This window comes from Doryrhamphus excisus, chromosome 14 (genome assembly GCF_030265055.1).
Source record: "Doryrhamphus excisus isolate RoL2022-K1 chromosome 14, RoL_Dexc_1.0, whole genome shotgun sequence".
In the NCBI taxonomy this organism is placed as follows: domain Eukaryota; kingdom Metazoa; phylum Chordata; class Actinopteri; order Syngnathiformes; family Syngnathidae; genus Doryrhamphus; species Doryrhamphus excisus.
In genome coordinates, this window is record NC_080479.1 from 8,652,149 (window position 1) to 8,667,286 (window position 15,138).

Sequence of the window (15,138 nt, forward strand, 5' to 3'; positions counted from 1 at the left end):
ACACACTTCCTCCCTTTTGGGGACAAAAAGTCTTCAGAGCATCAATAATTCATCTGAGGGTGAGGGCAAAGGACACGGCGGGTGTGGGGAGGGGGTGTGGGGGGGAGGCACGACAGGTTAAGGTCGTGTCCTCCTCCTGGGAAGGATGCTGAGTGGATCCCGCAGAAGTCCAAAAGCCACAGGAGGTCTCGCATGACGCCGCCGTGTCCTGCTCGACGCAAGGACTTTGTCTTCTCGTCTTTCTGGTCTCCTCCAGCGTTTTCACCATGAAGACACGAGGGACACACGGCGTTTAGAAGTCAATCGGGTTCTCGCTGTAAGATCTAAGCTGCCTCAAACATGTCGGATCGGAGCAAAGTAGATAAAAATCAATAGCGTTCTTGTTGGATCAGGTCTTGTTCAACTTTAGTAAGGTTCTTATTGGATTACACACAAAATCAATAGGGTTCTTGTTGGGTTTGATAATATTGTCCAAAATAATCAAAGCTGGAGACTTGATAATATTATCAAAAAATCAATAGAGTTCTTGTCGGATTAAGGGTTAAGGATTCAGAAGGGTTCTAGATCAAGCGCGACATGAATAGAATTCCTGTTGGATTTCATAATATTGTCTGACCTTTGACCCCCGCCCCCTCAGATCCCTTCAACACCACGGAAGGAATAAGGGTGGAAATCATTTGGGTTCTTGCCCAGAGAAGGCGCTCGGGGAAGCGTTCTCTCTCTCCCTCTCTGTACTTGACCTTTTTTATTCTTTCCTCGAACACCCCCCCCCCCATCCCCTCCTCAAGTGTCCCCCTGAAAGGACTAAAGAAGCTTTTAGTCTCCAAAATCATCTTGCTTTATTCATCGTAATTGGCGGCTGATTGCAGTCATTTGTGTACACTTGTCATGTCATTCTGGAGGTCCTTTTAATGCTGGGGGGGTTGGGGGGGGGCACACACATCCTTGTTAACCGTGTTTATGGATTTATGTTTTCTCTGCTTGTGCTCGTCAGCGTGTGTGAGTCAATTTGTCTTTAAATTGGGAGCGCTAATGCTAATGTGGCTTTTGGTGAGTCACTGTTGGAAGTGTGTGTGTGTGTTAAGGGTGGGGGGGTCTGTAGGCTAAAAAATAGGCGTTTTTGTGAGGGAAGGCCATTTTTCCATCAGAGAGATGTGATCAACAGACAGTGCTGGGAGGCACCACAGTGGAAACAACGTGTGTGTGTGTGTGTGTGTGTGTGTGTGTGTGTGTGTGTGCAGAAGGACAGCATAAAGTAGTCTGAAGGATGAGAGGGGATGAAGCCCAGCGAGGGAGGGGGATAAAAGCATGAGGAAGGTTAGAAGGAGAGAAGGCAAGAAGAGGACAAAGTGGAAAAAGACGCGGCCTCCTCTTCCTCATCTTCTTCATGCTGCTTTGTTCTTGTGACAAGGCGACCCCTCCCTCATGCAAACAACATAAACATCATGCAGACAAATGACAACAATGGTGTGCACATTTAAAGCAACAGTAAGTAACATGCAGCACACGGCTAGCGATGCAATGTTGAGATGCTTGACGAGTATCAGTGCAACACGTAAAAACAACAGTCTGTCTTTACAGACTACTTGTACGCCTACTGTACTTAAAACAACAATAAGGAACATCTTGTAGCACATGGCTAACGATGCAATGTTGACATGCTGCACTAAAAGCTACAATAGGTAACAGATCTGGCTTCAAATGAAGGCCTTTAAAAACATCCAGATGCTGCACTGGCTGGCCTCATGATGAGAATCTCCTGAATCTCTTCTTGTAATACAACTGGACCAGCCAGGACACCCCTAGCATCAGAGAGAAAGGTTATTGTTCTGACTTAAATATACCCCACAATACATAAAAGTGCTAATTTTAGCACTTGCCGTTCACTTAGCAACCGCTCTTACTTACGGCAGCTTTAACACATTTCGGGTCGTCTTGGAATTCCACTGAAACGATAGCCGCACACATGATTTGGAGATGATGAAGTTGCGCACTAGCTAACAGGTAGCGATGCAGGAATAGCCACTGAGATACCTATTGATCTGTCTATCTATCTAGCGAGATACCTATATATCTGGCTATCCACTTGTCTAGCTAGCTAGCTAGCTACCTATCGATCTAGTTATACATCAGTCTATCTATCTATCTAGCTAGCTAGCTACCTATTAATCTAGTTATACATCAGTCTATATCTAGCTAGCAAGCTAGCTACCTATCTAGCTGTCCATCTGTCTGTCTGTCTACCTAGCACGATACCTAGCTAGCTAGCTACCTATCTATCTGGTTATACATCAGTCTATCTAGCTGGCTAGCTAGCTACCTATCTAGCTGTCCATCTGTCTGTGTACCTAGCAAGATACCTAGCTAGCTCGCTAGCTAGCTACATATCTATCTAATTATACATCAGTCTATCTAGCTAGCTAGCTACCTATCTATCTATCTAGTTATACATCAGTCTATCTAGTTAGCTATCTATCTATCTATCTATCTATCTATCTATCTATCTATCTATCTATCTATCTATCTATCTATCTATCTATCTATCTATCTATCTATCTATCTATCTATCTATCTATCTATCTATCTATCTAGCTATCCATTTGTCTAGCTAGCTAGCTAACTACTTATCTATCTGTCTAGTTATACCTCCATCTAGCTAGCTACCTATCTAGCTATCAATTTGTATAGCTAGATACTTATCTATCTATCTAGTTATACATCTGTCTATCTATCTAGTTAGCTAGCTACCTATCTATCTAGCTATCCATTTGTCTAGCTAGCTACTTATCTATCTAGTTATACATATGTATATCTATCTAGTTAGCTAGCTCGCTACCTATCTATCTAGCTGTCCATCTGTCTGTCTACCTAGCAAGATACCTATTTATCTAGCTATACATCAGTTTCTATCTAGTTAGTAGCCATCTTCCTAGCTAGCTCTGTGTACCTAGCTATTGATCTCTCTATCTATCCTGCGAGCTACCTATCTATCTAGCTATTGATGTGTTTATCTAACTAGACATCAAACATCTGACATGTTTTTTTCTCTGCTGTGGGAGGAAAGACCGAGCTACCAATCTAGCTAGCAATCCATCCGTCTATATATGTATATCTGTCCATCCATTTATTTGTTTGTCCGTCTGTATATCCATCTCCCTGCCGCTACTCTTGACAGGTATGTGTATCTACTCTATGTCCCCATCTGTCCATTAGTCCATCCATCTGTCCATCGGTCTATCCGTCCATCCATTTACCAATTATCCATCCATCCATCTGTTCATTCAGCCATTCATTTATTATTATCCATCATCTGTCTATATGCATCTGTCCATCCATCATTTATCCATCCATCTCTCTATCTAGTATCTGTCTGTCTTCCTGTGTCTGGCCATGCATGCATCTATCTATCTATCTGTATCTGCATGTATGTATGCTTGCAGCACACTGCCACCTGCTGGTGATGAGCAAACAAGCCTAAGGAAAGGAGGTCTGCCTTCCTATTTAAGAGTATTTAGTTTCGGCGTGGAAGATCTGTTTGGTGCTGCGCGTGATGTGGAAATGCGATGCGTCACCTTGCGGCGCAGACGCTTGACAGCACGGAGGCGTACGTTTGTTTTATTGTTTTAAAAGCAAGATGAAGGATGAAGGAGGCACCGTGACCTTGGAGTAGACTACAAACTGAAGGAGAGGCTGGTGATGAAGTGAAGTAGTTCTTGTTGCTAAGAGATCAGATGGGAAGTTTTGGAGTATAAGAACTCATTTGAAAATAAGAATTTGGAGAAATACCTCAGCTGGAGAGCAATGAGAGTAACTCATGAAAGGAACGATGATGGATGGGCATGTTTCAGGGTTGATGGTCTCATCGCTGCAATGTAGAAACCAACTCTTCACGGTTCACTTTGTTGTTTTAAAGCTTGTTTTTAAGCTCTTATCTTGCCTTACCAAGTATGAGGACAACGAGGTGTGTAAATTAGAACTATTAGAAGACAGAGAAGCAGCGAATACCTTCCCTCAAAGAAAGAAACGTCTCAAACTCAAAGCTTCTTTTGATGTTTCTTTCATACTTTTCATATTTTATTTCATACCTGCATAAGGATTAAGCTCACTGTTTTCATGTACTGAAGAGTCCATCTTCTTCTTTTTTGTGTCCTCTAGAGAAAGAACGTCTGATCTCCTCCGGCCCGTCCACGGGCGCCATCGTCGGCGGCATCCTGGGCACCCTGGTCGTCATCGGCGCCATCGTGGGACTCATCTTCTTCATCCGCAAACGCCAGGAGGACGCTGAGTGAGTCATTTGAAACCAAAGCCTATATGGCAATGGGGACTCAATGAGGGGGAAGTGGTAGAGGACTGATGGTAGCTACCTTCATGGGGTGGCGGCTATCGGAACGGGTCGCGTTTCGCTAACAGACTTCTTGCTCTTAACGGTCGCGCTCGGCTCGCACCTTCAAAGTTTGACGATTGTCCTTCTTTCTCGTTCAATCAGCGCCCCCCCCAAACACAAGCCCCCGCCCCCGGTGAAGAGCAGCGGCTCCACGGAGCTGGTGAGTGAACACAGGCTGTCAATCAATCAATCAATCAATCCATCCATCGATGAGTGACTGTTGTCGTACACACGGGGAATCCATTGAGAGCTAATAACGTTGATGGATTCTACTTTAAGTGTGTCAACAATTAGCATTGAAATGACTCAGCAGCTGAGCTCATCTTCCTCGCAGCTCAACAAGCCGTCAGAACCGCCTGCCGCCACGGAGATGGCGCCGCTCAGCCCGGGGGACGTCTACTACGAACCCACGGGAGGCGACACAGTCCGGGTAACACACACACACACAGATATTATTAGGCTAATATTCTTATTAATAAGCTCATATGACCTATGACCTACTGTACATAGAAGCACTATAGTTAAAAAATCATCAGGGTTCTCCCCTCCCATATGACCTTTGACCTCAGCTGCATTCAGTAGTTGTAGTTCAATACCACATGTAGAATATACTCTATAGAACGCATGCTACATATTTTCATGTCATTATGGTTGACGGGGGCGTTCTGTACATTTGGTTCATCCAACAGAAATCCATCAGCGGTGAGACGTCGGGTGCCCTGAACGGGGGCGGTCCCCCGCTGCCGGACGACGACGACACCGACCTGGCCTCCGCCAATCACGAGCCCGCGCCGGCGGCCCACATTGCTCGGGGCGAGAGCTTTGTGTCCCCGGCCATGTATGTGTGAACCCCGCCCACCGGCCGCCGTCGCCCCCGGGGGTACCAGGAGGACCACTCCCTTTGGACTTATTCGACTTTTTAACCCCACACACTTTTCAGTTCCTCATGCCGGCTTGTGTGACCTTTTAACGGTCCAACCGCAATAGCATGACGCGTCTCGTTTTGGTTGTCGTGGCGCCCGTGTAGTTACCGAGACGCCTCCCGCTTTTATTTGCTACCCGGAGGACCAGGTGACGTCATCACCTGTCACCTAGCAACAATGCATCGTTATTTTCTTTGTGTTTTGTTTTTGTACTTTGCGCACACACACTAATGTTCAGGACATCACACGGAATGTAACACAAGTCGTGCATGTGCACACACCGGACACTTCATTAGGTACACCACCTACGGCAGGGGTCTCAAACTCAATTTACCTGGGGGCCACTGGAGCTAAGGTCTGGGCAAGGCTGGGCTGCATCAGGTTTTCCAAAAAAAAACAAAAAACACATTTATTAATAAACTTTGCTTTGGTTCCGATTTTCTACAATAAAAGCTCTGATAAAACATTCCACTGTTCTCAAATATCTTACTTTTTATTTTTCTACACAAAATAAGATGAAAAATAAATAAACAAATCAAGAAAATCAATCAATCAGTAATAAATAAATAAATATTATAATAATAATAAAACGGCAAATAATAAAAACTTAAGAAACCACATATAGTTGGTGGGTAGACAAATTATTTTTTCAGATTAAAATGAACAAAGCATTATTAGAGCCCTGTAGACATGACAAAACACGACTATAGTCACATGTATACTCTTTTTATTTACAACATATTGCGCAACTGCAGGGTCTTGAGACACATGCTAACTCGCAAACTAGAGAGCTAGCGACCTAAACGGTAGCCTCCGTTTATTTCCTTTAAACTTAAAAAGCGAAAAACTTACCACTTCCACATGGATAGGGAGGATAACTATTAACAGTTATTTAACCTTTAACATGAACATTAATCCAACGTAATAATTTTTTCTAGGTACATGATACCATACAGCATCCATATCAAACTTGCACGGGCCGCACTAACATTAAACTTTCATATCAAGGCGGGGGCCTCAAACTAGTGTCCTGCGGGCCACATTTGGCCCGTGGACCGTGTGTTTGAGACCGCTGACCTACGGCGACCCAAAATGCAAAAATGACAATTCATGCTCAACTTCTGGAAGGTATCAATCATCATTTCATTGATTTCCATACTTAGGTGTAAAAATCAAGAAATAATGAAATGAAGTTTAGCTTCCCTTGTTGAGCTGTTTCTAATATTTTGCTGCGCTAAAGTAGATAATAATGTACTACAAGCACAATCATAAACACATATTTCAATCTTTTTACAATCTCTGTGTCCCCAATGAAGTGCCCGCCGAGCGTATGGGGGGGTAAATACTGCCATTACACTGGATGTCAACATGCTACCAAATGACCAATATTGTAAATAGTACTGCTCATATTGTTGAATAATAATAATAATAATGAATTGTCGTATAAAAACCAAGTATATACATATAGAGTACAGTAGTTGTTCTCAGTGCCTCTGTGGCCGGGATGGGGGTGTGGTCCAAGTGTTTTTAACCGAAGTGGTCGTAACAACTAAAAAAAAAAAGTGTGCTGACCATGTAAAAAAGCAATTGTAATGAGTGTTGATGTAACCGTGCATGGCATGATGGATGGCTTCTTCTTTCCAAAGCTTTTTTCTTTACGGAAAAGGAACATCAAGCACAAATCTGAGTCAACATGACAGATTTTTGGCATTTTTTTAATTTTATTTTATTATTTATTGAAATCACACATTATCAGGATCCATTTGCAGCCTGTAGCTATTTTTTTTTTAATTTTATCATCCCTTATTTTATGGAAAATATCTTTTCAAATCTCCAAAAAAGGGATTCTTTTTGCTGCTGTTTAAATTCCATTGGTTAAAAAAGGGACTTTTTTGTGTTGACTTTGAAGTGTGCGCGCAATCCAATGTAAGGGTGTCCAAAATGCGGCACAAGGGCCCCTATTGGCCCGCAGCTGGTGTTTAATTAGCCCTTTGAGATCTATATGATTAAATATCGCCGGACTTTTCTGTGAGTGAGCGTAAGAAGGAAAAGACAATCTTGACAAAAGCAACATCAAGCACACAAAGTGTGAGGATTTATTAGCGGTTAGCTAATCCCCCTCCCAAAAAAAACGGTGTTAAAAGGCTCCGGTCGTGTTTTTCCGCATGAATCCGTCACACTTTTTCCATCACAGAGCCACACGTGCCTTTCTTTTACTTGCTTTTTTTTTACTTTTCCATTTGATCACAGCAACACAATCAGCGTGAAATCCAAGCAGGTTGACACTGGAGATGTCTTTTTCTTGGTTTCTCTTCTCACAAGGTTTGTTTTGTGAGCTTTGGTGGGGGTGGGGGTGGGGGGGGGGGGTAAAGATGTTGTATGTATGTGTTTTACAGGTCATTGTCTTGTCCAATAAAGTTTAAACAACAGCCCGCCTTTTGTTTGGTTATTGGCCGCAGGGTGAGTTATTAACCTGCTGCTTAGCTTAACATAGCTTAGCATAGGCTAGCATAGCTTAGCATAATTTAGCATAGCGAGGAAGGAAAGGTCCTCAAGTCTCTGCATGTCCCTAACGAACTAACACTGGCGGCACGGCGGTCAAGTGGTTAGCGTGCAGACCTCACAGCTAGGAGACCAAGGTTCAATTCCACCCTCGGCCCTCTCTGTGTGGACGTTGTTTACTTATTCTTGATCCTTGATCAGGATGGTGGATGAATATTATAGATATTGAAAGACAACTTCTATGTAGTATTCTGGCCACTAGGTGTCAGTAATGTTACAGTGTTGAGACGTTACCTCCCAGTACATTACCTTAACGCTGCATGAAGTCAGCCATGGCATGTCCAACGTAGTGCAAAAAAGGTCTCCTCCAATTCCGTGTGGAAGTGGTCCGTTTTTTGGCTTCTTTCTTTGTCCTTCTTCCCCACTCCGTTTCTTAAGTTTAGAATAAACTAATTGGAAGCTAAGTAGCGGCTGCACGGCTAGGAGACCAGGGTTCAATTCCACCCTCTGCCATCTCTGTGTGGAGTTTGCATGTTCTCCCCGTGCATGCGTGGGTTTTCTCCGGGTACTCCGGTTTCCTCCCACATTCCAAAAACATGCTAGGTTAATTGGCCACTCCAAATTGCCCATAGGTATGAATGTGAGTGTGAATGGTTGTTTGTCTATATGTGCCCTGTGATTGGCTGGCCAAAAGTGGTAGAAAATGTATGAATGAATGAACTAACGCTAACATTTCCATTTGTTGACTGGATTCCATCTGCACCGTGGAGTACTGGGACCCGGATTGACACCAGGTGGATTATCAAGTGGATGCGCATGTTGGTGAGTGGACTTGATGTGTTTGTACAATACTACACTGTACTGTAACGTCCAGGCATCTCTGGGGACATTTGTGTGGAAAATTTGGGGGTTTTGGGACTCATAGGTGATGGACTTGGAGGGATATCTGGTCTTCCTGCCACCTCTGGAATTTGTGTTATAGCTTATAGACTTGGAAAAAGTAAGTCTGATTGTCACAATATTATACAATGTTTTCATATTATTATTATTTTAAATAGAATTATTAAACTAAAATATTTTAAATACATAAAAAGTATTGGCTAGTTAAAAATGTATATATTTAAAATGTATAAATTAAATATATTGGTCCATTAAATATTCATCCAGTATTTGGGTCATCAAAAAATGTATTAATACAAATCTTCCATGGGGGAAAACAATTGAGAAAAATGTTTCTGCATCTATTTTTTGTTTTATAAATCCAAATATGAAGAATAACACAGTTAGGCCAGGTCGATACGGGATGAAGAAGTAAAGAAGTAAGAAGAGAGATGGTATTGAATTTGCTGCTTGATTTAGGAGTGCAATAACAAACCCAGGTGATCAATAGCAAGCTTGTAAATGAGCTCCTTTGTAAATCAATACTGTTATGATTATGCTGTGAAATGAATAAAAATCTCCTGCGGCAACTTCAGCCTTGGCCGCTGCCACACTGCCCTCTTGTGGCAGACGTGTGAAAGTGCAGGTGACGGAAAGCAAGTGGATCACTGGGTGTACTTCTTATTTAAGTGGTACTTACACGTAGCACTGATGCGCCTTGTTATTTTGCAGTAAAATTACTGCACTTTTTTTCCCCACTTTTGTTGTTGTTTTTGTTCGTTTTGATTGAATTTTTTAGCTAACAATTTTGCCACTCTTTGCTGGCATGCTAAGAGTCGTTACAAAAAAATCGCACTTTGGAAACCCGTGGCCGTAAAATTATTATCTTGTGTTTTATTATGATAAACATACTCAACGTGAAAAATCACATCATCATGAATAATGTGTGATCCTGTATGTACTTATGTATCTATCGACATCGAGAACGGCAGTAAAAAGGGTGTTATTACAGCAGACGTCCAGCAGAGGGAGCAGTTGACAGCAGTAAGAGAAGAAGAGGGAAAGATGAGAGGGTGCAGCATCTCCTTCACACTTCCGGGGGACGCTTGAAGGTCGAGAAGGGGCCTCCTTGACGGAAGCCGAATTGATTATGCCTGCCGAGAGGGGCTTTCATTGCTTTCCTTACACACACACACACACACACACACCACCTGCTTGGGGTTGCCATGGTAACCACACACTGGACTGGAGGCTCCCCCTGCGAGCTAACATTGTGGGTGAAGGAAGTGTTGATAAACTGACTTGTGTTGTTATTGGCTCATTCGTGAGATGGTGAATTCCTGGTGTGCTGGCGGATGACGTGAAGGATGCTGGCATCCCTCCCAGCATCCTTGGCTGCATCCTTTGATTCCTTAATTCCTATCTTTTCAACACTGGACCAAACCACTGCCTCTCTCTCACTCTCTCTCTCTTGTTGTCTCGCTGAGAAGCAAGCTGATAGTCATCGCCATGGAAACAGCCCAGCAACAGGCTGGATGCTGGCAGCCAATCAGAGCCTTCCCTTGCTGCTTCTCTTATCCAATGAGCGGCAGAGGCTGTGGGGAGGGGTGGCGGCCGGGGTGTTTTGTGCCTGTCAAGGTGAGCGTGTGAGCGTGCGTGCGCTAATATTGACATTAGCGCCACACCAGACTCATTAATGAAGTGACGAGACGCCGTGCGGTGGATTATGGTGGCACTGGAGTTGACCCAGACAGAACCCAACCCACGTGAATGTTATTTATAGCAAGTTTGAAAGCGCCGAGGAACATCCCCAAACACCCCCAGGCACCCTCCGTGCTCCTTTTTAACCCACGACTGTTGGCAAAGTGTGCACCCCCGCCCCCGGGCAGGTATGTCGTCCATATTTGGTGGTCGTCTGGCTCACACACTCAAGTGGGTAACTCCCTTGTGTGTGTGTCCAGTCACATGACCTGCAAAGTCAGGATTGGGTTGCCAGGCAACAACACCCCCCCCCCCACCCCCTTTCTCCTTTGGAGCAGCGGCGTCAAACATTGATTGCATGGAATCGTGTGTGTGTGTGATTGGCAGAGTTTATTTATAGAAGCGGTCTAAAATTAAACTCCATCACTCCATCTGACCGGCCACCCCCCCACATCGCTCTGTTCCTTTCACTGATAGAGGCGTGCCCGAGTGACTTCCTACCTTCGAGACGAGACGTGACATCGGTGCAACGTATTAGCGAGCTCTAAAAGGCGTCAATGGTAGTCCCGCCTCCGTCATCCTGCCCGGTGTAGCATAGCACCGCTTTCACGTGGAATACACACATGAAAATATGCTGGAATTAAAACCAAGTGGTATAGCACAGTAGTGACAGGGACCGGGGTTCCTCAGGGCTGCACGCTAAGCCCATTGTAGTTTTTGTAGAGTTGACTTCTGATACTAGAGTCAGTGAGTTGAATATCATCTTTTTTAATATTCATTCATTCATTCATTCATTTTCTACCGCTTTTCCTCACAAGGGTCACGGGGGTGCTGGAGCCTATCCCAGCTGTCTTCGGGCAAGAGGCGGGGTACACCCTGGACTGGTGGCCAGCCAATCACAGGGCACATATAGACAAACAACCATTCACACTCACATTCATACCAATGGACAATTTGGAGTGGCTAATTAACCTAGCATGTTTTTGGAGTACCCGGAGAAAACCCACACATGCTTGGGGAAACTCCACACAGAGATAGCCGAGGGTGGAATTGAACCCTGGTCTCCTAGCTGTGAGGTCTGCGCGCTAACCACTTGCTCACCGTGCCGCCAAAATAAAATATTCATTCATCTTCTTCCGTTTATCCTCACGAGGGTCGCGGGGGGAGGTCGCGGGGGTGCTGGAGCCTATCCCAGTTGTCTTCGGGCGAGAGGCGGGGTACACCCTGGACTGGTGGCCAGCCAATCACAGGGCACATATAGACAAACAACCATTCACACTCACATTCATACCTATGGACAACATGCAAACTCCACACAGAGATGGCCGAGGATGGAATTGAACCCTGGTCTCCTAGCTGTGAGGTCTGCGTGCTAACCACTGGACCGCTGTGCCGCCCGAGTTGAATATGATCCTTTTTTAATATAAATGTATACAATATTATTTCACTGTTACTTAATTCATTGGTTAAAGTTATTAATTTTAGCAATACAGCATCATTTGGGAGGCCTGTTGTGATGGCCGATGTTATCTCCTGCTACTGTACAGCCACTATTTAACATCCGCAGGTTTTTCCAGGCAGGTGTGAAGAACCGATGGTATCTCAAGGTCCTCCCTTATCTCCTCCTCCTCTTTGCATGGCTGGAGCCGCAACATAATGATGAATGGCCGCCGATTTTCCTCCACAAGGTCGTCCTCGTTCCCATACGTGCACGTGTGCCGTGTGACATGACGGAGGTGACTTCATCACTCAGGTCGATTGAGTAATGATTGATTAATGTTGTCATGAGCGATCATCACTTTGTAGTGCAGTGGGCGGGGGGGGGGGGGGGGCTATCCAAATACAAAGACAGCTGGGATAGGCTCCAGCATAATAGCCACCCTAGTCAGGATAAACGGCATAGAAAATGGATGGATGAAATTTTTATGTTTTTATTAGCTTTGTTTGTTTCCAGCTCAAATTGTATGGCAAATGCCCCCCCACCCCCCCACCCCCCAGTTTGTGGGGTCCTCCGCCAGACGTCAAGATGCACAGAAGTTCCCTCAGACCCTTTCCAAAGTCTTCCCAGGACAATGGAGAGTGGTGTCCCAATACTTTAGCCCAGGGGTCTCAAACTCAATTTACCTGGGGGCCACTGGAGCTAGGGTCTGGGCAAGGCTGGTCCGCATCAGGTTTTCCAAAAAAGAAAAAAACGCATTTATTAAAAACAGAAAAATATACAAACTTTTTCAGTGCTTTGGTTCCGATTTTCTACAATAAAAGCTATGATAAAACATTCCACTGTTCTCAAATATCTTAATTTTTATTTTTCTGCACAAAATAAGATGAAAAATAAATAAACAAATCAAGAATAAAGAAAATCAATCAATTAGTAATAAATAAATATAATAATAAAACGGCAAATAATAAAAACTTAAGAAACCACATATAGTTGGTGGGTAGACAAATTATTTTTTTCAGATTAAAATGAACAAAGCATTATTAGAGCCCTGTAGACATGACAAAACACGACTATAGTCACATTTATACTCTTTTTATTTACAACATATTGCGCAACTGCAGGGTCTTGAGACACATGCTAACTCGCAAACTAGAGAGCTAGCGACCTAAACGGTAGCCTCCAAGTTATTTCCTTCAAACTTAAATAGCCAAAAACTTACCACTTCCACACGGATAGGGAGGATAACTATTAACAGTTATTTAACCTTTAACATGAACATTAATCAAACGTAATCATTTTTTCTGGGTACATGATACCATACAGCATCCATATCAAACTTGCGCGGGCCGCACTAACATTAAACTTTCATATCAAGGCGGGGGCCTCAAACTAGTGTCCTGTGGGCCACATTTGGCCCGCAGGCGCGTGTTTGAGACCCCTGCTTTAGCCCATCCAGTGTTGTCTAATTCATGATGTATCTTCATCCCAGATCTTTGTCGCTTGATGGTTACCAGGCAACCGTGCCCCCCCCCCCCTCCCACCCTCTTCATCATCATCTGCAGGCTTCCTTAAGACTCATGACAGCGTGAAAAACCATTACAGTACATGTCCTATTTCTTTTTGGATCTGTGTGTGTGTGTGTGTGTGTGTGTGTGTGTGTTGCATTGTTTGGTTTCTCGCTCCTTCTCACCCCCACCCCCATGCATGCTGGGGATTACGCAACACTTGAGTGTGCATGGATGGGAATGGAAGGAGCAGAAAAGAGAGAAAGGCAGGGAAAGACCTTCATGATTCCCACTTTTCAGTCCCACACGCATCCTTGCCCATCTTCTTCTCCTCTCGTCTCCTCGCCAGCCCCCTCCATCAAGGTCGTCCACAAGGTTACTCCAGACACATTTCTCGGTACTGTTGCTACCAAAGCGGAGCCAGGCCTTAAAGAGCAGCACCAGTACATGAAATCAGGAGCATTTCAGCTACGTTTACCGCTGACCAAATCACTATTCATTCATTCATTTTCTACCACTTATCCTCACAAGGGACGCGGGGGTGCTGGAGCCTATCCCAGCTGTCTTTGGGGGAGAGGCGGGGTACACCCTGGACTGGTGGCCAGCCAATCACAGGGCACATATAGACAAACAACCATTCACACTCACATTCATACATATGGACAATTATGGACTATTATTATTAATCTATAAAAAAAATTAAAAATCTATAAAAAAAATATCACATTTTGGGGGGGACAGAAGTCCCCCCAAAATAGGCCTAATGTGAACATGTATCTATTCGTATGTCAAAGGAAACCTATACTAACCTCACACACAGATACCCAAATGGAGATCTGAACACGGTCTTCCTGACTGCGTGGCCAACATGCTAACCACTAGGCCACCACCTTAGGGTCCTAATGGTCTTACAGTCGTAACCATAAAGCTGCATTAGCCCTCAGGACAGGGCGTCTAAGTAACGCAAGCAAGAGTATTTGGTGGAGCATCTCTAATGGAGCAGCTGCTCCGTGGCTCCAAGGTAGGCAGCTCGGCTCTGGTCGGCGGTGGAGGCGGATGATATCGCTTGCCAAGACATTTGCAGCAGTATCACTAAATATTCAGTTCGCGGAATGTTGTTGTATTCACATCACCTTTACTCGGAGTGTACTCGTCACATTGTTATCACTGGCGTTGTCCGTGTATGTGTGTGTTTGTGTGTGTGTGTGTGTGTGTGTGAGGCAGCATCAAGCAATGTGCCGTGAACGCTGATACACATTAAGGTTGCATGACTGAACGCAGACATATCCTGCAGTTACACAACTGTCGGCTAAGTGGGTCCACACACACACACACACACACACACAGGGCCCTGCTATCATGACAGGTGCTTGGCAGGTGTTGCACACACACTTTAATGTGATACACAACCTGAACTGAAGGTGTGTGAATCAGTGTAGAACGTTCCTGAAAGGCGAGAGAGTGATACCTTCTGGTCAAAATGGTTTCCTCGCCGCCCAAAACGCAACAACGTGTTACCTTACATAACTCAGCCTTCAGACGAGGCCTCTTTTTTGGGGGCACAGACAACACTTTGTCGTTACGTAACAAAACACACTCAAACGTTAAATGAAGCTCCATCCTGGCTTCTCCGATATAGCTTTTTACCTCAGTTAGCATTTTTCACAAATGATGTCTTCATTTTGTTTGGTTTGTTTGTCATAATATTACCACTTTTTCTTTAATATTTCAAAGGAAAAAAGGGGCTGCACGGTTAGCACCCAAGTTCAATTCCACCCTCGGCCATCTCTGTGTGTTTGCATG

General features: G+C 44.3%; 1 protein-coding gene across 1 annotated transcript in view; it reads left to right on the forward strand.

Moving 5' to 3' along the window:
* pvrl2l (PVR cell adhesion molecule related 2 like) overlaps positions 1 to 7,649 on the forward strand; it is a 136,203-nt gene extending 128,554 nt beyond the window's left edge. Inside the window, exons 7-10 of the mRNA XM_058047573.1 lie at positions 4,156 to 4,285; positions 4,487 to 4,544; positions 4,719 to 4,814; positions 5,074 to 7,649. Of these exons, the coding sequence (XP_057903556.1) occupies positions 4,156 to 4,285; positions 4,487 to 4,544; positions 4,719 to 4,814; positions 5,074 to 5,232 (443 nt within the window). The 3' untranslated portion in view covers positions 5,233 to 7,649. The remainder of the gene's footprint in view (positions 1 to 4,155; positions 4,286 to 4,486; positions 4,545 to 4,718; positions 4,815 to 5,073) is intronic.
* Positions 7,650 to 15,138: the final 7,489 nt, after the last annotated feature.